At 44.3% G+C, this 24,874-nt stretch overlaps 1 protein-coding gene across 1 annotated transcript; it reads right to left on the bottom strand.

Annotated features, from left to right (window-relative positions):
• Positions 1-285: 285 nt before the first annotated feature.
• Positions 286-24,391, bottom strand: LOC137375416 (carboxypeptidase B-like). Its single transcript, XM_068042607.1, has 11 exons — positions 24,207-24,391; positions 23,645-23,720; positions 23,429-23,553; positions 22,535-22,637; positions 21,047-21,148; positions 20,770-20,874; positions 20,556-20,666; positions 18,407-18,497; positions 13,890-14,089; positions 3,543-3,627; positions 286-2,171 (listed from the first exon to the last, which is right to left on the bottom strand). The coding sequence occupies exons 1-11, from the start codon at positions 24,317-24,319 to the stop codon at positions 1,984-1,986; spliced, it is 1,299 nt and encodes a 432-aa protein (XP_067898708.1). The 5' UTR covers positions 24,320-24,391; the 3' UTR covers positions 286-1,983.
• Between the last annotated feature and the right edge of the window lie 483 nt (positions 24,392-24,874).

Below are 24,874 nucleotides of genomic sequence, written 5' to 3'. Positions count from 1 at the left end.
GAGGGGCATTTAAGAAGGTGAAAGTACCCTTTGTGTTCAGAATAACACCAAATTCAGGGTGGACAAAAGTGGCTTTTGTCTATTTGTACTGGGGATATTTCTTCATCAAAGTAAAATTCTTATTGAATAGTAGTCTTCATTTACATCCACAAGATGACTCAGGAAATATAATTATTTGAGCAAAAAAAACTGAACAATGGAACTGCAATATAGGTCAACAGTGCCTGAGGACTAGTTCAATGTTAAATGTGGGTTAGCTTAGCAAAACTCTTGAAACAAAGGGACTTTGTTGAGTTGTTTTATTTTGTCACAAGACTTACATTCTAAAACCTTTCATAATATTCAAGGAAACAACAAAATTCTTAATTAAAAGAATTTTATTATTAGCAACAATGAAAGCGAACAATGGGGCAGACAATATAATCTTTGGCCCATGTAACACTGATATGCATAAGGTGCCAACTCCTTACCTTGTGGAGTTCTGTAACCTGAGAGCTGCTCAGAGGCCTGCATGCAGGTGTGTTCTAACCCAACCCGATAACACTCATTGTGTTGACTGCCTGTGGACTAGTTAGATGTGGGGCTGAAAGCCAACAAATTTCTATCAAAATGTTTTGGGCATGTGAAGTTCCAGGATTGGACTGCAAGATGGAACCTCTACTTCTGCCACTTTCTTTTTTCTGGAATACCAGCACCCCAGCAGAAGCCAAACTGGAGATAGGGGAACACTTGGCTTGAGAATTCCCTCCTTCTGGCCGTTGGTTAACAAACGTTCTGTCCCAAATAAGACCCCCAGGAAACTGCAGGAGAAAGCCTGGCCCCAGAATAGAAAGAGAGAGAGAGAGTGTGTGTGTGTTTGTGTAAAAAATGACCATGTACTGCTAACAAACCTGCTATTGTCGCTTTTGTTTTGTATTTTATAAACCACAGGAAATGAATAATGCACACACATTTTCATATGCTCATCCAATTTCAATTTTCAAAAACAAAGTGGCATTTTAAGCTATCTGAATATCACCAGTGTTTTCTTGATGTGGAAATGTAAATATCAGAATTGCTAACGCCTGTGAGACAGACAGAGGGAATGCTAGTGAATCAACTGCCAATTTTACCCTCCACCTCGATTTTACTGTCATTGACTATACGACCGTCATTTTGCACTCCTGATTAAGTTGAATTTTGCCTTCACATAAATAGAAAGAGAAAGATACATGGAGAGTCTTTCTATATTCTAGTTTAATTTCTGTTTTTTTAATTTAAATTTGAAAGCGAGACAAACCTCTGAGGGAAATGGATAGGAAGGGAGGATAGAAGTAGAGGATGGAGGCATCCAGCCTCTCACTGCCCAGCTTTGTGGATGGAAGATTGGTTGAATGATAGAAAATTGAGGGGAGCAGAGGATAGACAAAGTGAGCAGAGAGTTTGATGGCAAAGAGTTAGGGCCAGTGATGGGCAAGAAGGGGTGCCAAAAATGGGAAGGATTATTGGGAAAATGAATGCTTGGAGATGCATTGGGAACAAGGAATGGGAGGGAAATATGAGGGAATGGAATAGGAACCTTGGAGAGTGATAATCTTCTGGCAACCCCCACATAAGCTGGGGCCATTGGTAGCTCCTTTTCCCATCATGCTGCCACATTCCACCCATCACCTCCTACCTGTGAGGAAAGAATAAAAGAATAACAGGTGGATAGAAGCAAAAGAGGACGGAGAGAAGAAGCAGAATGAAGAGTTATGAAGACAGCGACGAAGAGAACAGAAAGGAAAATAGAAGTGGAGGGACAGAAAGAGAAACAGAGGCAGATAAGAGTGAGGCCATATTCTCTGACTTACAGCACCATGATAGATTGACTATTTAATTTTGAAATACCTTAACTCTCCACCCCCCACGCATACCAATATTTAACTATAAATTCTAAACTTTAAATTCAGTCTACATACATTTTCTGGTAACCAACAAATACTTTCTTTTCCACCAAATGGATTAATATGGGTGGTTGAGAACGTAAGTGGCGATATAATTGATCGCCAACATGGTTTCTTCGCACGTTGGCCTGATCTGGGACTCAGGCAACAAGAAGCCGTATCTGCCAGTGTCGCGGAGTTCAAAAGTGAAAGAATATTTAATGCCCTGATCATATGCCCAATCATCAGAACCACCAGCAGAAGGATCTAGATATTAACAAAGAAAAGGATAAGATTTCAATAAAAGCAAAATGCTGCAGATGCTGGAAATCTGAAATAAAAACAGAAAGTGCTGGAAATACTCAGCAGGTGAGGCAGCATCTGTGGAGAGAGAAACAGAGTTAACGTTTCAGATCTGTGACCTTTCTAAAACTTAAAACTTTTTATGGACTATGACTTCTGGAAGAAACAACATGTAGTATTGACATATGGAAAGGTCTTATAGTCTCGACTTTCCAATTATGTTCTTACTAGGCTCCGATCTGCTGCTTATTAAGTGGTTGTAAAACAAAGCACAATCACCTTCAGATATAACAATCCGATAGCACTGGACATTGATCAGGAACAAAAACCATGGTTAACTTTCTCCTTCCTAAAGCAGGACCAATCAGGCCAAAAGCAGTTTTCCTATCATTCCCCTGTCTGACATCACTTATCTCAGCACAATCTGGTATCAAACCTGGAACTTTTCTCCACCACTGTGGCTCAACTACTCACTGGCTTAATCATGTCATCAGCCATTGGGCAAACTCAATGTTTGTTTTTAACTGGTGTTCGATGACATGGGCCACACTTAGCTGATAAAATGAGAAGCTGATTTGCTCCTAATTCCCTACCAGTGCCAATTACTACGAGGAAATGAACAAGATCAGAATGAGGTCACTCTCCATTCCTTGACAGATACAATGGGGTGACTTATAGAATTATAGCTACAAATACATATCCCACCACCCTGTGACAGTGCATCAGAGCTTCACATCAGTAGATCACCACCCCAGCACCATTCCAGATTGACTATGCTTGTTTCCAAATTTTTACACACACACATTAAACCTAGAGTACTATGTTTAGTTCTGGACACCAAACCTTTGGAAGGATAATGCCCTTGGAGGGAGTGCAGCTTAGATTTACATGAATGATACCTGGACTCCAAAGGCTAAAATACAAGGAAAGACTTCACAAACTAGGAATTTAGAAGGTTAAGGAGTAATTTGATCAAAGTTTGCAAGATATTAAGAGGAACTGATAGAGTAGATCGAGAGAAACTCTTTCTGATGCTTGGGGAATCGAAGACTAGGGAATAAAGCCTAAAAGTTACAGCCTGGCCTTTCAAGGGTGAAGTTAGGAAACACTTCTACACATAAAGGGTTCTAGAAGTTCTGAATTCTTTTCTGCAGACAGCAGTTGATGTTGGGTCAATTGTGAATTTTAAATTTGAGAATGATAGATTTCGATTAACCAAAGGTATAAAGGGATGTGGAGCAAAGGTTGGTATATGGAGTTAGGTCACAGATCAGCAATGATCTCATTGAATGGTAGAACAGGCCTACTCCTGTTCCCATGATTAACAATGCTTACATATTGTGATTGCTGCAGGACCATACAAATATTGAGTTCCATGAAAACTGCTCAAGGCCTTAACTGCATTCCTAGCCATGGTATTCTGAAACAAAATCACAGAACAAAAATACAATTACCAGTAAAATACTGTACAGAAAGTCTTACTTTTGTTTCATTTTAATTCTTCATTACCAATGCTAAGGAAAGTTTTTACATAGAATGTACATCACAACATTTGGCTCAACTGATTCATGCTTGTGCTTATGTTCCATACAAGCCTCTTGCATCCCATTTCATCTAACTCTATCGGCACATCCTTAATTCTTTCTCTTTCATATGTATACCTAGCTTGCCCTTAAATATTCATCTCAACTACTCCTTGTGGTAGTGAGTTCCACATTCTTACTACTCTCTAGGGAAAGAAGTTTCTCCTGAACTCCCTATTGGATTTATTAATAACTAGTTTATATATATGGCCCCTAGTTTTGATATTTGTCATTGAATCCTGAGGATATGTATGTTAGTATGGCAATGGGGTAGCAGTGTGGAATAGGGGCCTTAACTCTCCTGATGACTGTGCCAGAGGAGATATTAAAAATAGCCTAAAATATCCCAAGGCAGGGAGGTTTTCTATGCTGTTAAATATTCCCTTACAGTTATGCATATTTTTACTTTGGGAGTGACAGCATCAAGAGCTAATCAACAATGTTATTCTCCTTCTTTAACTTGCTGCCCCAAAGATAGGCAGTGTTGTGGTTGGGAACAAAGCTGAGGATTGTCTTGAAAGTAATCCACTAATTGACAGTCAATCGAGTTTTAGTAGGGAGAGATCATGACTGAGTAACCCTTTTGTTTTAGGGAAGTGACATCTCCAGTGGATGCTTGAAAGCCCTGTGATATAGTTCATCCAAATTACCAGAAAACCTTCACTATAATCCCACATAAATAGTACTACACAAACTTAGAGATAATGCTGGGGAGAGGAAGAAGGAATTGTCTGAGAAAGGATGGCAAATTAGATTAGAGATACAGCACTGAAACAGGCCCTTCGGCCCACCGAGTCTGTGCCGAACATCAACCACCCATTTATACTAATCCTACACTAATCCCATATTCCTACCAAACATCCCCACCTGTCCCTATATTTCCCTACCACCTACCTATACTAGTGACAATTTATAATGGCCAATTTACCTACCAACCTGCAAGTCTTTTGGCTTGTGGGAGGAAACCGGAGCACCCGGAGAAAACCCACGCAGACACAGGGAGAACTTGCAAACTCCACACAGGCAGTACCCGGAATCGAACCCGGGTCCCTGGAGCTGTGAGGCTGCGGTGCTAACCACTGCGCCACTGTGCCGCCCCTATTAGATACGGAAGAACCTAAACAGTATTCGTAAGTGGGCAGATAAAATTCTTAACAAGGTCTTACGTAGAGAAAAATGGGGGATGTGCTTACTTAATGAACAGTGTTGAAATGGCTACAGAACATGCTGGAAAAGCTCCAGGAGTGAAGGTAACCTCAACATTGACCATGTCAATTTATTGCAGAGCAGCAATTAAGAAAGCAAACGGAATGCCAAGCTACATCGACCCATCAGTTGATATTTAAATCAGAGATTGGCATGATGAAAATCTAGACTGAGACTCCAATGCAAAACTGAGGAGCCCTGCACAGTATTGAGGGAGGTGCTGCCTTTCAGATGAGATGATAAACTGAGGCCCCATCTGCCCTTTCAGGTGGGTTGTAGAAAATCCCATGGCAATATTTTAAAGGTGTAGGGGAGTTATCCCAGGGTTCTGGTTAATATTTATCTATCAACCACTATCAGAAAAAACATATTATCTGGTCATTATCACATTGGTATTTGTGGGAGGTTGCTGTGTGCAAATTGGCTGCCTCATTTCCGACATCACAACAGTGACTACATTTCAAAAGGAATTAATTGGCTGTAAAGCACTTTGGGATTTCCTGAGATCATGAAAGGTGCTACATAAATGCAAGTAGGCGGTAGGTGGTGGCGTAGTGGTATTATCACTGGACTAGTAACCCAGAGACCCAGGGTATTTCTCTGGGGACATGGGTTCGAATCCCACCACAGCAGAAGATGGAATTTGAATTTAATTAATAAATCTGGAATTAAAAGCTAGTCTAATGATGGCCATGAAACCATTGTCGATTGTTGTAAAAAAACCCCATCTGGTTCACTAATGTCCTTTAGGAAAGGAAATCTGCTGTCCTTACCTGGTCTGGTGCACATGTGACTCCAGACCCACAGCAATGTGGTTAACTCTTACATGCCCTCTGAAATGGCCTAGCAAGCCACGCAGTTGTACCTAACCGCTACAAAGTCAGTAAAAAGGAATGAAACCGGACGGACCACCTGGCATCGACCTAGGCACCGGAAACAACAATGGCAAACCCAGCCCTGTCGACCCTGCAAAGTCCTCCGTACTAACATCTGGGGGCTTGTGCCAAAGTTGGGAGAGCTGTCCCACAGACTAGTCAAGCAACAGCCTGACATAGACATACTCACGGATTCATACCTTACAGACAATGTCCCAGACACTGCCATTACCATCCCCGGGTATGTCCTGTCCCACCAGCAGGACAGACCCACCAGAGGTGGTGGCACAGTGGTATACAGTAGATAGGGAGTTGCCTTGGGAGTCCTCAACATCGACTCCGGACCCCATGAAGTCTCATGGCATCAGGTCAAACATAATCCTGTTGATTATCACCTACTGCCCTCCCTCAGCTGATGACTCAGTACTCCTCCATGTTGAACACCACTTGGAGGAAGCACTGAGGGTGGCAAGGGCACAAAATGTACTCTGGGTGGGCGACTTCAATGTCCATCACCAAGAGTGGCTTGGTAGCACCACTACTGACCGAGCTGGTCGAGCTCTAAAGGACATAGTTGCTAGACTGGGTCTGCGGCAGGTGGTGGGGGAACCAACACGAGGGAAAATCATACTTGACCTCGTCCTCACCAATCTGCCTGCCGCAGATGCTTCTGTCCATGACAGTATTGGTCGGAGTGACCACCGCACAGTCCTTGTGGAGACGAAGTCCCGCCTTCACATTGAGAATACCGTCCATCGTGTTGTGTGGCACTATCACCGTGCTAAATGGGATAGATTTCGAACAGATCTAGCAATGTAAAACTGGGCATCCATGAGGCACTGTGGGCCATGAGCAGCAGCAGAATTGTACTCAACCACAATCTGTGGATATAGATCGGTTAGACAGAGATGGGAGTCTATGCGTGGAGCCAGAGGAAATGGGTGAGGTGCTAAATGAGTATTTTGCATCAGTATTCACCAAGGAGAAGGACTTGGTGGATGATGAGCCTAGGGAAGGGAGTGCAGATAGTCTCAGTCATCTCATTATCAAAAAGGAGGAGGTGTTGGGTGTCTTGCAAAGCATTAAAGTAGATAGGTCCCCAGGGCCTGATGGGATCTACCCTAGAATACTGAGGGAGGCAAGGGAAGAAATTGCTGGGGCTTTGACAGAAATCTTTGCATCCTCATTGGTGACAGGTGAGGTCCAGTGAGGACTGGAGAATAGCCAATGTTGTTCCTTTGTTTAAGAAGGGTGGGAAGGATAATCCAGGAAATTATAGGCCGGTGAGCCTTACGTCAATGGTAGGGAAACTATTAGAGAGGATTCTTCGGGATAGGATTTACTCCCATTTGGAAACAAACGAACTTATTAGCGAGAGACAGCATGGTTTTGTGAAGGGGAGGTCGTGTCTTACTAACTTGATTGAGTTTTTTGAGGAAGTGACGAAGATGATTGATGAGGGAAGGGCGGTGGATGTTGTCTATATGGACTTTAGTAAAGCCTTTGACAAGGTCCCGCATGGCAGACTGGTGCAAAAGGTGAAGTCACACGGGACCAGAGGTGAGTTGGCAAGATGGATACAGAACTGGCTCGGTCATAGAAGACAGAGGGTAACAGTGGATGGGTGTTTTTCTGAATGGAGGGATGTGACTAGTGGTGTTCCGCAGGGATCAGTGCTGGGACCTTTGCTGTTTGTGGTATATATAAATGATTTGGAGGAAAATGTAGCTGGTCTGATTAGTAAGTTTGCGGACGACACAAAGGTTGGTGGAGTTGCGGATAGTGATGAGGATTGTCAGAGGGTACAGCAGGATATAGATCGGTTGGAGACTTGGGCGGAGAAATGACAGATGGAGTTTAATCCGGACAAATGTGAGGTAATGCATTTTGGAAGGTCTAATGCAGGTGGGAGGTATACAGTAAATGGCAGAACCCTTAGGAGTATTGACAGGCAGAGAGATCTGGGCGTACAGGTCCACAGGTCACTGAAAGTGGCAACGCAGGTGGATAAGGTAGTCAAGAAGGCATACGGCATGCTTGCCTTCATCGGTCGGGGCATAGAGTATAAAAATTGGCAAGTCATGCTGCAGCTGTACAGAACCTTAGTTAGGCCACACTTAGAATATTGCGTGCAATTCTGGTCACCACACTACCAGAAGGACGTGGAGGCTTTGGAGAGGGTACAGAGGAGGTTTACCAGGATGTTGCCTGGTCTGGAGGGCATTAGCTATGAGGAGAGGTTGGAAAAACTCGGATTGTTTTCACTGGAACGACGGACGTGGAGGGGCGACATGATAGAGGTTTACAAAGTTATGAGCAGCATGGACAGAGTGAATAGTCAGAAGCTTTTTCCCAGGGTGGAAGAGTCAGTTACTAGGGTACATAGGTTTAAGGTGCGAGGGGCAAAGTTTAGAGGGGATGTGCGAGGCAAGTTTTTTACACAGAGGGTGGTGAGTGCCTGGAACTTGCTGCCAGGGGAGGTGGTGGAAGCAGATACGATAGCGACGTTTAAGAGACATCTTGACAAATATATGAATAGGAAAGGAATAGAGGGATATGGGCTCCGGAAGTGCAGAAGGTGTTAGTTTAGGCAGGCATCAAGATCGGCGCAGGCTTGGAGGGCCGAATGGCCTGTTCCTGTGCTGTACTGTTCTTTGTTTTTTGTAACCTCATGGCCCGGCATATCCCCCACTCTATCATTACCATCAAGCCAGGAGAGCAACCCTGGTTCAATGAAGAGTGCAGGAGAGCATGCCAGGAGCAGCACCAGGCATACCGCAAAATGAGGTGTCAACCTGGTGAAGCTACAACCCAGGACTACTTGCATGCCAAACTGCGTAAGCAGCATGCGATAGACAGAGCTAAGCGATCCCATAACCAACGGATCAGATCTAAGCTCTGCAGTCCTGCCACATCCAGCCGTGAATGGTGGTGGACAATTAAACAACTAACTGGAGGAGGTGGCTCCACAAATATCCCCATCCTTAATGATGGGGGAGCCCAGCACATTAGTGCGAAAGATAAGGCTGAAGCATTGCAACAATCTTAAGCCAGAAGTGCCGAGTTGATGATCCATCTCGGCCTCCTCCTGAAGTCCCCAGCATCGCAGATGCCAGTCTTCAGCCAATTCGATTCACTCCGCGTGATATCAAGAAACGACTGAAGGCACTGGATACTGCAAAGGCAATGGGCCCTGACAATATTCCGGCAATAGTACTGAAGACCTGTGCTCCAGAACTTGCCGCGCCCCTAGCCAAGCTGTTCCAGTACAGCTACAACACTGGCATCTACCCTGCAATGTGGAAAATTGCCCAGGTATGTCCTGTACACAAAAAGCAGGACAAGTCCAACCTGGCTAATTACCGCCCCATCAGCCTACTCTCAATCATCAGTAAAGTGATGGAAGGTGTCATCAACAGTGCCATCAAGCTGCACTTGCTTAGCAATAACCTGCTCAGTGACGCTCCGTTTGGGTTCCGCCAGGGTCACTCAGCTCCTGACCTCATTACAGCCTTGGTTCAAACATGGACAAAAGAGCTGAACTCAAGACGTGAGGTGAGAGTGACTGCCCTTGACATCAAGGCAGCATTTGACCGAGTATGGCATCAAGGAACCCTAGCAAAATTGAGGTCAATGGGAATCAGGGGGAAACCCTCCGCTGGCTGCAGTCATACCTAGCACAAAGGAAGATGGTTGTGGTTGTTGGAGGTCAATCATCTGAGCTCCAGGACATCACTGCAGGAGTTCCTCAGGGTAGTGTCCTACGCCCAACCATCTTCAGCTGCTTCAATCATAAGGTCAGAGGTGGAGATGTTTGCTGATGATTGCACAATGTTCAGCACCATTCGTGACTCCTCAGATACTGAACAGTCCGTGTAGAAATGCAGCAAGACCTGGACAACATCCAGGCTTGGGCTGATAAGTAGCAAGTAACATTCGCGCCAACAAGTGCCAGGCATTGACCAACAAGAGAGAATCTAACCATCTCCCCATGACATTCAATGGCATTGCCATCGCTGAATCCACCACTATCGACATCCTCGGGGCTACCATTGACTAGAAACTGAACTGGAGTCGCCATATAAATACCGTGGCTACAAGAGCAGGTCAGAGGCTAGGAATCCTGAGGTGAGTAACTCACCTTCTGACTCCCCAAAGCCTGTCCACCATCTACAAGGCACAAGTCAGGAGTGTGATGGAATACTCTCCACTTGCCTGGATGGGTGCAGCTCCAACAACACTCAAGAAGCTCGACACCATCCAGGACAAAGCAACCCGCTTGATTGGCACCCCATCTACAAACATTCACTCGCTCCACCACCGACGCACAGTGGAAGCAGTGTGTCCCATCTACAAGAAGCACTGCAGCGATGCACCAAGGCTCCTTAGACAGCACCTTCCAACCCCGCGACCTCTACCAATAAGAAGGACAAGGGCAACAAATACATGGGAGCAACACCACCTGCAAGTTCCCCTCCAAGTCACAAACCATCCTGACTTAGAACTATATCAGCATTCCTTCACTGTCGCTGGGTCAAAATCCTGGAACTCCCTTCCTAACAGCACTCTGGGTGTACCTACCCCACATGGACTGCAGCGGTTCAAGAAGGCAGCTCACCACCACCTTCTCAAGGGCAATTAGGGATGGGCAATAAATGCTGGCCTGGCCAGTGACGCCTACATCCCATGAATGAATAAAAAAAAACTTTTCTTTTAGTACTCTGAGCTGGCTGCACTTGAATAACACAATAATAGAATATTTGATTCTGGTCAACAAGGCAGATGGAGAATATCCAAGTCCTGGATATGATACTAATTAGAATGGAAAGGGTTAGTCCTGGGTATTATTTCAACTTAAACCACAACTGCAGGAGAAGGGACGCAGATACAAATTGGCGAATGCAGGAATGATGTCAGGAAGAACTTCTTCATACAGAGTCACAACCTTATTACTTTTACTCTGGGATTCATTTCACTGAGACCCAATTGTTAAATGATTGTGGGATGAAGACAATCCAAGGAATAAAGTCCATTTGCTAGTAATGAATGGAATACTGAATGGTAAACACTGCAGCTGTTCAAGTGTCAATTGGATACTGTGATGTGGGCTTTTATGAAAGGATAAATGCTGTGGTCAAATGGATTTTCTTATTGTACTTATCTTTCTGATCCATGTAAAATTCAGTGACAGTGGCAACATTGATAGCATTTTCTCAAAAAACAGTGTAATTTTCAGCTCTGAGGTGAATGGATTTTACAGTTTACGTTGTCACTGTCCCTCAATCATTTAACTAGCAAGTATCAGTGAAACAAGGATTAAGGTGTCCAGATTGTGCCAGATTGCAAAGTAAAGCTAATGCAATACATTAGCCTCGAAATAAATACAAAAATGCCTGAGGTTAGACAGCAGTAATAGTAGTAGTGTGTAGCAATGCACACCTAATGCCTAATTATTGTGCTCTGCCAAATTACTATGGAAAGAAATGACTTGTTGCCCCTGCTATGCAATGACCTCCTTGATACATTGGTGGACAGCAAATTGGCTCAAACTGCAGATGTCACCAGTTCCAGGCTGAAACAAGCCTGATAGATAATAAAGTGAAGGCTGTGTGCACTTTGACATCCAAACCACTGCTGTCCGTATCCTAACTCGCACCAATTTGTGTCCACCCATCTCCCTGTTCTTGCTGACCTACATGGGCTCCCGATCTGGCAACACCTTGATTTTTAAATTCGATTCCTTGTTTTCAAATCCCTCCATGGCCTCACCCATCCTTATCCCGGTAACCTCTTCCAGCCCTGCATCCCTCCAAAATCTGTGCGCTCCTTCAATTCTGGCCTCTTGCGCATCCCCAATTTTCATTGCTCCACCATTACATTGGTGGTTGTGCTTTCAACTGCTTAGACCCTAAGTTCTGGAATTTCCCCCCTCCCCCCACAAAAAGCTTTTCGCTTCTCTATCTTTCTCGCTCCTCCGTTAAGATGCTCCTTAAAACCTCCTTCTCTGGCCAAGCTTTTGATCATCTCTCGTAATAACATGTGGTTCGGCGTCAAATTTTGTTTGATAACGCTCCTATAAAGCACCTTAGGATGTTTTACTACCTAAAGAGGCTGTATAAATGCAAGTTGTTGTTATTGACAGCTATTGGCAGTGCTGTATAAATATTTGATTGTCTCTGGAGATCTTCTTGAGATCATAAAAATCTGTTACAATCTCCCCAGGCAATGTTCCTCAATCATTCCCAGTTGCTTGGATGGAAGATCTAATATGATGCATACCATCAGAATCTAGCAATATGTCTAGTGTATGTCCTTACACCATGGGCGCCTTTCTGCCATTACTGGTCATCTCTAGCCAATGCTAATGCTACTGGATAAACAGTAAGCATTGTAGACAAAATGTTGCAGCAGGTCTTGGCTCAGCTATGTCAGCTTTCAGCTTGTGCTGCAACACTAAATTAGGATATGCAATAGGAATGATGTGGGAACTTTTGGGAATGGGGAAACAAAACCTTTTAAATTGGCCACAATTACATTGGTAACCTAAATTCACAACTTCAGTGATAAAGCAGCAACAAGCTATTTCTTCCCACAGTAATTTGGCAGAGCACAATAACTAGGCATTAGGTGTGCACTGCTACACACTACGACTATTATGCTGTCTAACCTCAGGCATTTTTTGTATTCATTTCTAGGCTAATGTATTGTATTAGCTTTACTTTGCAATCTGTCGTAACCTGGATAACTTAATCCTTATATCACAGATACTTGCTAGTTAAATGAAAGAGGGATGGAGACTATGTAAACTGTAAAATCCATTCACCTCGGGGCTGAAAATTACACGGTAGTTTTGAGAAAATACTGCACATCATTACTTTTGCTCCTAATCAGGAAAGAAAACATGATCCTTACTGGCTGAGAAGGAGAAAAATTTACTCTGGTAATGGCAGGAGCATGGAACCAGCTCTGGACTTTCCTACCATGTTTTGTTTCTGTTTCAGCTGCTTTACCACCCTATTTTGGTTGGTGTAGTAGAAAAAATGCCACTCCTATGATTTTATGTGTGTTGATGCAGACGCCCAGGATGCTGATGCTATATTTCAGCTCGTAAAGTTACAGTTACTGTGCAACATACAAACTTACCCACATTGCACTAATTTCACCTAACCAAATCTTGTATGCAAACACCAGAGGGAGTCAGAGAGCCTCAATGCTGAGTCAGACAAGAACAGGAGATATTGACAACAAGATGAATTTGGTTATGGGATGTTTATACACGAGAGACTTAGGTATTGATGATGAGGGAAAGGTGCGAAAAAATGTGTCCAATTCATTAAGTGTTGCCTTGTCAAATTCACTGGGGTGCCCCTGCTTTAAGTGCATGTTGAGGTCTACATGATAAACCCCCAGCTGCTACTACCCTTCTGTTAAAGAGATTTACACAAGATAAGCCATTGTTATGTATGTTGCTGCACTGAGAGCGCATGCTCTGATTGTGGTGGAGCTCAAACATTGCATTCAATCTGATGAAAATTATCACTGGACAAACCAGGGTCATTTGACCCTGCACAAACTTCTATGTCCCCCAGCCATGCACAGCCTCCCAGCGTACTACACCCACAATAGCTCATAGATGGCATGGAGGTTTGTATGTTGCATACAGCAACCAGCCCTGATATGGGTGATGCCTGCTGAAGGCTTTTGTCTTCTGTAAAGAAAAGGCATTGTTTGAGATATCATTCTCCAGAGAGGAATAAAGGTGGCATAACAGTGTACTTATTCCTAGCTCTACTAGAATTAAAAGTAATATGTTGCCAGCTGAAGAGAGAAAATTATGGTGCATACATATTCTTTATAACAGACTTTACAATTTCATTACACAAAATTCACAGAGGACACCCTCCCCATGGTGTCTTGTACTATGTTGTATCCTAAACCTACTAATAATAATCTCATTATAACTGAACTATGTTGAGTAAATATCTTTCATTCATTAATAAATGATGTCTGTCACATACCAGTTCCTTGTAGTTGGATGTCAATGTATAGGTATAGGAGTAGGGGAAGAGACACATCTGAGAGTATGAATGGATACTGATATAAGCCTTGATTGCACGGTATTTGCGGATGACATCAGCAATAGCCTTGACCTCCTTCTCAGATTCTACATGTGATCCACAGTAAGTATCGTCACATGGGTTCCTTGAGGCACCAATGGCTGTACAGTACATAAAAAAGAAAAAACGTATATTTATATAATGTTTTTCACAACCTCAGGAAGTGCAAAGTGCTTAAAATCAATGGAGAACTTTTGTAGTGTGTGCACTGTTGTAATGTAGGAAACGTAGCAGCCAATTTACTTATGGTAAGCTCCCACAAACTGCAATAAAATGAACGATCAGGTCATCTGTTTTAGGTATTGGTTGGGGGTTGAATGTTAGCCAGGGCTGTGGAGAACTTCCCTGAACTTTTTCAAATAGTGCCATGGGATATTTTACGTCCACCTGAGAGAGCCAATACTTTCAACAACAATAGTGTCACTGTCACTGAGCATTTCACCCTGTATTTGTGAGCTGTTTGCTGTAATTTCCCATGGACCATTCTCAATTCCTAATGCCGCCCTGGAGATTGTGCTCTGAGGCCTTCTCCCAGTTGCTGCTGGTCCCAATCCCCTAATCCAACACTTCTGGCAGCTTGCTCTTGGCTGCTGATTCAGACCCCAAGGCCTTTGGCACCTTGTCTCAGCTGAAGCTGGTCCTGCCCACATAAGTTGTTACTCCAAATAACTGTACTTTTTAAAGGAAACCTTCACGTCTCCACACGTGATGCTGTCAGCACCAGACAGCCGAATTTTAATGATCATTTTTAATAAAAGAGTAACACTGCCTTTAACATAATAAAATGTCCGAAGGCACTTCACAGGAGCATTATAAAAAAGAATATGACACTGAGTCATAAGGAGATATTAGGTCATATGATCAAAAGCTTGGTCAAAGAGGTAGGTTTTAAAGAGTGTCTTAAAGGAGGTAGAGCGAGGTGGAGAGGCAGAGAGGTTTAAGGAGGGTATTCCAGATCTTGGGGCCTAGGCAACTGAAGGCATGGCCACCAATTAAAATTGGGGATGCTCTAGAGGCCAGAATTAGAGAAGCGCAGATATCATGGTGGGTTGTGGAGCTCATGGAGATTATGCAGATAGGGAGGGGTGAGGCCATGGAGGGATTGGAAAGCAAGGATGAGAATTTTAAAATCAAGATATTGCTTGACTGGGAGCCAATGTAGGTCAGTGAGCGCAAGGTGACAGGGGAACAGGACTTGGTGTGAGTTAACACATGAGCAGTAGAGTTTTGGATGACCTCAAGTGTATGGAGGGTAGTATGTGGGACACCAGCCAGGAGTGTATTGGATTAGTCAAGTCTAGAGGTAACGAGCATCCAAGAAGGTTTCAGCAGCAGATGAGCTGAGACAGGGGTAAAGTCAGGCAATGTCACGGAGGTGGAAATAGGTGATCTTAGCTGTGGCACGAATATGTGGTCGGAAGCTCATCTTGGGGTCAAGTATCACACCAAGGTCATGAACAGACTGATTTAGCCTCGGCCTGTTGCCAGGGAGAGAGATGGAGTTGATAGCTAAGGAATGGAATTTGAAGCAGGGAGCAAAAACAATTACTTTAATCTTCCCAATATTTAATTACAGGAAATTTCTCCTCATCTGGTACTGGGTGTTAGATAAGCAGTCTGATAATTTCAACAGTGGATGAGTCGACAGAGGTGATGATGAGGTAGAGCTGGGCATTGTCGGCGTACATGTGAAAACTAACTGTTACAATCAGGTGAGGAGGGGTCGAAGGGCTCCCCTCTTTTCCCTCTCCTTGTTTGACCACAATAGATTTATTTCTTATTTAAGTGGATATACTTTCCAATTCAGTGAATGTTTAACTGTTTATGTGCCGTGATCATAAAAGAGAAAATCGGACAGGTTTTCTCGAGTTTAGCAAAGAAAGAGGTTAACTTTATTGTACTTAAACCGATCTAAGTAAAAATGATAAAACTTACTCCAACTTTCACACACACACACAAACACACAAATAGGTTACAGAGTGGGGGAAGGATAGTTTGATCGAATTAGAGTCCAGAGAAATAAAAGGGATATGCAGTCTGTGGAGGTTGGTGACTCTGCTGGCTTCAGGCTGAATTTGGTGGTCCTGAAGTTGAAGACATGGAAACTGATTCAGTGGTTCTCCAGGAGACAGCAATGTGACTGAATTCCTTTGAGGGAGATCTCTGTCTGTTCTTTCTGGAAAGTTCTCTCAACTGGGTAACAGAAGGAGCTTCTGTCTGTTCTTTCAGGAAAGTGTTCTACTCTCAATAGCTCACCCGTCAAGCTTAAGTCATTAAGCACAGTGAGCATCAATCGGTGAACAGACTAATACAATCAAACACAAATCAATTAAACCACTGAACACTACAGTATGCAGGGAATATGCCTTGGTACTCACAGTCAGCAGGCAGAGTTTGAAGCTTGCAAGGTTTGAGTGGTTCGTCTCCACCAGTTTAATATGCAGGTTTCCAGGCGGTGGATTAAAAAGTCATCGTTCGACCAAGCACATTTTTGTGACATAATTGTGCATTTTCAGATGTTGTCCCCAAAGGTTATCATGTAGATAAGAAATAGGATGGGGCCAAGGACAGATCCTTGGGGGACACCAGAGGTAATGATGCAAGAATAGAAAGAGAAGCTATTGCAAGTGATACTCTGGAGATGATTATATAGATAAGAGTGTAGATAAGAATGGCGCCAGGTAAGAGCAGTCCCACCCAGCTGGATGACGTTGATGTGGCATTGAAGGAGGATGGCATGGTTAACTGTGTCAAAGGCTGCAGACAGGTCAAGAAGGATGAGGAAGAATAGTTTACATTTGTCACAGTCACCTAGAACGTCATTTGTAACTTTGATAAGAGCTGTTTTGGGCGGAAGCCTGATTGGTGCGATTCAAGCATGGCGATCCATGAAAGATAGGAATGGATTTACGAACATATGAATTAGGAGAAGGAGTAGGCTTGCTCCGCCATTCAATAAGTTCATGGCTGAACTGATTACTCCACATTTCCACCTACCCCCGATAACCTTCCACCTCCCCTTGCTTATCAAGAATTTATCTACCTCTGCCTTAAAAATATTCAAAGACTCTGCTTCCACTGCCTTTTGAGGAAGAGAATTCCAAAGACTCACGACCCTCTGAGAGAAAATTTTCTCCTCATCTCTGTCTTAAATGGGCGATTTGTTATTTTTAAGCAGTGACCCTTAGTTAGTTTAGAGATACAGCACTGAAACAGGCCCTTCGGCCCACCGAGTCTGTGCCGACCAACAACCACCCATTTATACTAACCCTACAGTAATCCCATCTTCCCTATCACCTCCCTACACTAGGGGCAATTTACAACGGCCAATTTACCTATCACCTGCAAGTCTTTGGCACGTGGGAGGAAACCGGAGCACCCGGAGGAAACCCACGCAGACACAGGGAGAACTTGCAAACTCCGCACAGGCAGTACCCAGAATCGAACCCGGGTCCCTGGAGCTGTGAGGCTGCGGTGCTAACCACTGCGCCACTGTGCTGCCCACTGTGTAGTTCTAGATTCTCCCCCCAGGGGAAACATTTGGGAGGCAACAACACATTCAAGGACTTTGGAGAGGAAAGGGATGTTGATGGGATGGTAATTTGCCAGGATGGTGGAGTCAGGGGTTGGTTTTCTGAGGAGAGGGGCAGAAATATATTCTTGTGATCATCTACGTTACCAATTTATTGTTGAGGGGAGAGGCAAAGGGAAAGGAAAGGAAGGGAAAATTCTTCCTTGCTGTTTATTCTCCTCTACATTCCTTTCTCCACCATCTGCAATTTCTCTGTTGCCTACTCTTCACTTCTATGCCGTCCTCTCCCTCACCCTCCTCTACATACCTTTTCCTCCTCTCTATTTTCCTCTCCTCCACTTTCCCCTTGTCACCCTCCTCTTCTTCTCCTCTTCCTTCCCTTCCCCTGCCCTTCCGACATTTTCACCCATTCTCTCCCCTTCTCCCGGGCTGCTCCCCTCTCTTTCCTCTCTCTTCCTCATCTACATCCTTTCTCCCCTCTCTATTTTTCTCTCCACACTTTCCCCTGATCATCCCCTTCTTTTCCGCTCCTCGGCCTCTCCTTCCCCCGCCTTCTCACATCCTTGCCCATTCACACCTTGCCCCAGTCCACTCCCCTCGTCATTCACTATCCTTCACTTTTCTCCCATCATTTCCCTCCCCTCTCCCGTTCCACCTCCTCTCCCTGCTCCCCTGCCTTTGCTTCTCCCCTCCCCTTTCCTGGTGACCCTTCCTTCTCTAAACATCATTACAACAGGCAATAAGATTCATGGACAGGAAATGCACTCACTACACCCAATCTTTAGACATATCTGTTCAGTGCTAATGACACCATTCATTAATTTCCATCTGTTTTAGTAAGCACACACTGCCCCAAACTGTCGTTTGTTAAAATGCAGAAACTTACAGCACCATTTGGCGTCGAAGTTTCGGTTTGGATCAGTGCCCGTACAGTTAGAGCCAGGATTCCTGGAGCGTGTCTTCCTCCAAAATCGATCCTGTAGATTAATAAAGCAAATAAATAAATGCGTTAGATCCTTGCTGCCATCATATCAGATGAGCATCTCCTTACATAACCAAATAATAGTAAAAACATGATCAAAGTACACAGCAGGTCTGTCGATATCTGAAGAACACAAGAAATAGGAGCAGCAGTAGACCATATGGCCCATCGAGCCTGCTCTGCTATTCAATACGATCGTGTCTTATCTTAGGCTTCAACTCCACTTACCCACCTGCTCGCTATAACCCTTGATTCCCTTAAAGACCAGAAATCTGTCTATCCCAGCCTTAAATGCATTCAACAATGGAGCATCCACAACCCTCTGGGGAAGGGAATTCCCCCAATCAGGTCCTTCCAGCTAGGAGTTGAAAATGCAGTGACCTCTCCTTGGCTCACAGCCTGTGAGTTGCCATCCATTGAAATAAAGGGCCATTAGAGACTAAGATGCAGCAGAGAGGCTATTTCCCCTGGCTGGAGAGTCTAGAACTGGGGATCATTGGCCGGAATTTTTCTCTCAGCTGATGGGAGCTGTCCACCAACTGAACCCGCCTTCACCTGGCCTGGGGATCTGGACCGCATTTTGCAGTCCACAGGCCTTTAATTGGTCTGAGGTGGGACTTCCACCTCATTGAGGCAGGAAATCCCGCCTAATGGAGCTGCCAGCCGATCAGCGGGCCAGCAGCTCTTAGCCACTGGGAACGGTGGTCACTGCTGGGACTGCAACCCAGCCATTGGAAAGAAGATGTTGGGGAGCCCCAGAACGAAGGTAAGTTTTTGGTGCCTCGACGGGGGTGATCGGTTGGGCTCCAGCGAGGCAAGGGTGGTCGATTGGGGCGACGGGGGTGGGGGGGGGGGGTGGGTGGAGAGGGGGGGTGCATTTTGGGTGTTGAGAGTGGTTGGGGCAGCGGGGACAGACCTCCGTTGGACACAGTGTGCTTGATCATGAGGGCCCACCCCCGAAGACCATCAGAAAGCCGCCTGCTTTTGTCAGGCGGCTTCTCTTGGGCCTGGGCCACCCGACCGGCCAAGAATAAAATCCACGTGGTGGTGGGCGGAGGCCCTCCTTTGGGGGGGCCTAAAATTCTGGCCATTGTCTCAGAGTAAGGGGTCACTAGAAAAAGGGGAGGCGGTGGCATAGTGGTATTGTCACTGGACTAGTTACCCAGAGACCCAGGGTATTGCTCTGGGGGCATGGGTTCAAATCCCACCACAGCAGAAGGTGGAATTTGAATTCAATTAATAAATCTGGAATTAAAAAGCTAGTCTAATGATGACCATGAAACCATTGTCAATTGTTGTAAAAACCCATCTGGTTCAGTAATATCCTTTAGGGAAGGAAATCTGCTGTCCTTACCTGGTCTGGCCTACATGTGACTCCAGACCCACAGTAATATGGTTGACTCTTACATGTCCTCTGAAATGGCCTAGCAAACCACTCAGTTGTATCTAACCGCTATGAAGTCTATAAAAAGGAATGAAAAACTCCCTTCCTTACAACACTGTAGGTGTACCTACCCCACATGGACTGCAGTGGTTCAAGAGGGCAGCTCACCACCACCTTCTCAAGGGCAATTAGGGATGGGCAATAAATGTTGGCCTAGCCAGCGACGCCCACATCCGAGGAATTAATTTAAAAAAATTTAGGACTGATGAGGAAAAATCTCTTCACTCAGATGGTTGTGAACCTTTGCAATTTTCTACCCCAGAAGGCAGAGGATGCTCAGTCAACAGTGAGATCGATAGATTTTTGGGTACTGAGGGAACCAAGGGATATGGGAATAGGGCGTGAAAGTGGAGAAGTGGAGCCATGATCCTCTTGAATGGCGGAGCAGGCTTGCGGGGTCGAATGGCCCACTCCTTTTCCTGTTTCTTATGCTCTTATATAACTGGGTTCTGTAGCAAATTCCTGACCCTTATGGAATAAATTTAGGCTTTCCACTCTCTCTAACCCCAGTTATCTCAGGGCCCTTGTTTCACAATCCTGGCAGGACTGCAACCCTATCTACTGTCTTGAGAATTACTCTGGGTCATCCATAGTGGTTCTGACACTTACCTTGGTCCAACTGTAGACATAACCATCTACATTGATAACAGGAACAACCAGGAAATCCATTTTATTGAGAAGAATGGTCATAGTAGAATTACATCCGTAATTTCTAACAGCCTGTGGAAGCATAAGTTTGTTAGATAGTATGTTTCTCTATCTCTTTAAGGAAGTATCTGTAGATATATCCCACAAGTGGAATAGGTGAGGTTTCACTACCAACCTCTTTCACGAACCACTGGCAAAATGCTGGAGAAATCCACTCCCTGGCATGGATTCCACAGTCCATGAAGATGGCAGGTTTCATAACACCTGTTCTCTTGCCAACCTTTAACAAGAGATTGGCAGACAGTATCATTCTTTAAGGCTACATTATCAGTGCAACCACAAACTTTCTCAAGCTTCCGCAAAACAAGACTCTTGACACATTATCAGCAGGGTAGGGCAGACAGATCAGACACTATCACAACGATAATGCTATTTGATACAAGTGATCTTACCCGGAGGAGATAGATGCCTTGTCCCTCATAACTCCTTCCAATTTCAAACCGAGAAATTAGGTTTGGGTTTTCATCAGTGATGTGAGCAGTCCAGGATTCAATCTACAATAGAAAAAACAGTAATGATCACATCCTCAAGATCAACACACCTGCAATTGCTGACAGCTTTTACTATTTTTAGGTATATTTTTCAAATTTAATGCATTTTTCAAAATCACAAGTTTTCAGTATGATATTATCGAGCTGTATCTATTGCGATAATACTCAGTTTCTGTCTGTCTGCACTATTCTGATTGGTCAGTGGGTTGAATTGGTGGGTAGAGCCTCACTGCTCCCTGGCCTCAGTTACAGACCCCGGTCCTCACTGCTCCCTGGCCTCGGTTACTGGCCCCTGGACCTCGCCACTCCCTGCCTTGCTTACTAGCTCCCATTGCTCTCCGGGCTCAGTTACCGGCCTCCAGCCCTTGCCGCACCCTGGCCTTGCATAGTGGGACCCGGCATGGCACTCCTCACTCCCCATCCTCTGTTTCTTGATGATGGGTTGGGGACGGAGGGGAAAATGGCACAGGAGAGGGGGAGGAGGGTAGGGATGGCATGGAAACGGAGTAGGTGTAGTCGACGGCATGGCAGAGGAGAGATGGTCTGGAGGGGCGGGGAGGAAGGGAAAAGGGGAGCACGGCATGGGAGAAGGGAGGGAGGAAGGGACAGCATGGGGGGGAGGGAAACATCATGGGAGGGAGCGAGGAAGGTGATGGCATGGGAGAGTGGGAGGGAGGTGGAGGAATGGCATGGGAGGGAGGGAAGAATGGAGGAAGTAGGCGGCATGGGATGGAGGGAGTAGGGATGGCATACATCATGGGAAGGGAGTAGGGGAATGGCATGGGCAGGGGAATAATGACATGGGAGGGAGGTGGTAGCAAGGGATGGGGGGAAATGGCCTGGGAGGGATGGAATGGGGGAAGGGGTTGTGAGGTGTGGAATGGGGGATGGCGATGGCATGGGAAGAATGGGTGGGATGGGGGATGAGATGCGGATAATATGAGAGGGATAAAAGGGTTTGGATGGGAATGCCATGACACGGGTGGCATGAGAAAGATGGAATGGAATGGGACGGAGATTTAAAGATCTACTGTTGCAATAAAGATACAAATTTTACCACAAATGTTTTGCAGATCTCTGCTAGTATATAATACTTATAATAAGTATGATGCTGTAATTTCATAGCTTAGATATTAGCAGTTCCTGTTTAGACACTTAGAAATTACTTTAAATGTTGTGTTTGTGCAGAAGACCTCTGTAAGCACATTCTAAAAGAAAATATCAGTGGTTTCACTAGAATCACTGAGCAGTGAAGACCTTCATGCATGGTGACAGAGGCATTCTTAACGCCCACCCAACTCCACCCCGACCCCCACCGTATATCAAATTTTACAGCATGAACCCCACCTTCAGAATGATTTTACATTGTGTGCAAATATCAAATTTTACCTCATCCCACTGATGATATTTTTCATAATCGTAGCCTGTTGAACCTGTCTCCTTACGGTCAAACTGCTTCTCCATCAGGGTTTGCACGTTCTCAATTAATATGCTGTGCAAAGTAAGATTAATTTTAAAAGGATGAATATGGATTGTAAAAACTAAGGGGTAGAGTTTTTGCTGGGTATGTAATTCGCCCCAAATTATCCAAAATTGGGGATTTTCAATTTTGTCCTGCACAAATTGAGTTTACGCCATCTTTTGTGCTGGTTAAAAAACATCGAGCTAGAAGCCAACCGTATCCACAAAACTGGCCATGGCTCCAGATCGAATTAATCTCCACCAAGAGTTTGCGCTAATTGCTCCTGTTTGTGGGCCTTTGAGGAAACTCTTAAAATTGAGCAGTATTCTCTGGGCGCTAAGGCACCATTTAAATGTTTTTCTTAATTTACTAAGAAAGTGGCTATTGCACTCCAATGAAACTACTAGATGGTAATATTTCGTTTATCAAAGTCATTTTCAGTTATTTAAAATCAGGTTACTCACAGGTGGTGGATGATACCCTGATTAAAAATGCTTAATTTTTTTGCACTAAACCCATTTTCAGCTATGCCAATCAAACTGCACCACATTACCACTTTTAAATACATCAAAAAATATTTTTAATACAAAGGTAAAATAACAATTAAGTTCTAAAACGCTGCCCGATTGCACTGATTCGTGGAAGATTTTAGAATTGGAGATATGCAACTGATTTGAGTGGAAACTAGGGCAAAAAAATTTAATTCAGAAAACTATCACAATTCTGAGCACAATTCGCACTGGATCACTGATTGTGCCCAAATTGGGAATGCACCCCCATATTTCTGCTCAGCGAACGTTAATACAGGATTTGAAACTAACTCGTATTTCAATCCAGTCTCCTCCAGTCCAGTCTGAACATCTAAGACCCAATCAGCACCGACCCTGAAATCCACACTCCTGTTTGTGGTCACCAGCTCAACTGAATGAGGCTGCCAAAAATCAATCTGTGTGCACATCAATAACACAATTAATAGGTTCATTTAATCAAATTTATTATCAAATATCAGCGTCTGAATTCGCAACTTGAAATCATACCTTCACTCTGCGGGACACATTCCTTATAAACTGCAGATGCTTTTCATTTTCAGGTATCAGGCGCAGAACTTTATCCCTTACAACAAAAATTAAATGTCAGTTTTAGCATGTGTGGTAGAAATTCCCAACTCCATCGCTTTCGCAGCACATTCAATGACAACAACCTGCATTTATATAGCACCTGTAACCTAGTAAAATGACCCAAGGTGCTTCATAGGAGTGATCAGACAAAAATTAACATCGATCCAAAGAAAGAGACATCAGGACAGGTGACCAAATGCTTGGTTAAAAAAGATAGGTTTAAAGGTTATACTAAAGGAGGTAGCGAGGAGGAGAGGTTTAGGGAGGAATTTCAGAGCATAGGGCCGAGACAGCTGAAGGCACGGCCATGAATGATGGGGCAAAGGGAAGTGGAGGATGCACAAAAGTGGAGCATTGGAGGAGTGCAGAGATCTCAGAGGGATGTAGGGCTGAAGGAGTTTACAGAAATAGGAAAGGGTGAGGAGGTGGAAGGATTTGAAAACGAGGATAAGAATTTTATAAATTCAGTGACATTCCTTACCCAGCATATTGACCAACAGCAGCTCTGGCTGAAACAGCTGCAAAAAAACCCAGAAACAAAAGTCCTTTCATTGTTTTCTCTGATTGTAAGAGACACCCAGTGAGGTCAGGCATATTTATATCCGATGCAGTATCCTCAATAAATACATGCCGAGTGTCTGCAATGTAACATTTGTCTTTTCATATCTTTGGCAACATTCACATGCTTTCCGGTACTGGTATTTCTGAAGGCGGACTTTCCTTTGATCGATTATCTGAATAGTGAAGTTTTCATCAATACATAATAAATATAGGCTTGAACATCCTGTACCACAACAGCTTAACATGCTGGTCTGTTATCTAATTCCTTCTGAAAAATTATTTCTTGTTTTCACCGCTTGCTCTGGTAGCCTGGGACTTCTTGCTCTAAGAGATCTTGCACCACTGCAGGAAGTTTTGTATAAGAATATTAATTTGATGCCAACTAGGGAATACTATGGGCAATGTGTGCTGTGGACTTGTATCCAGAGGTTGAAGGCAACTCATTTCATTTTTCGCAGCAATTGTTTAACACTTCAGTCTGATGCTGGTTCAAAGCCAGGGGAAAGGGGCATGCTCTGTGCACGCCACCTAGGCACCTCTTTACCTATATCTCTTTGTTCAAGTTAGCATAACAGTAAGCGATGAGCT

This window comes from Heterodontus francisci, chromosome 11, assembly GCF_036365525.1.
Source record: "Heterodontus francisci isolate sHetFra1 chromosome 11, sHetFra1.hap1, whole genome shotgun sequence".
Taxonomy (NCBI): domain Eukaryota; kingdom Metazoa; phylum Chordata; class Chondrichthyes; order Heterodontiformes; family Heterodontidae; genus Heterodontus; species Heterodontus francisci.
This window is presented reverse-complemented; position numbering and strand designations above follow the sequence as displayed.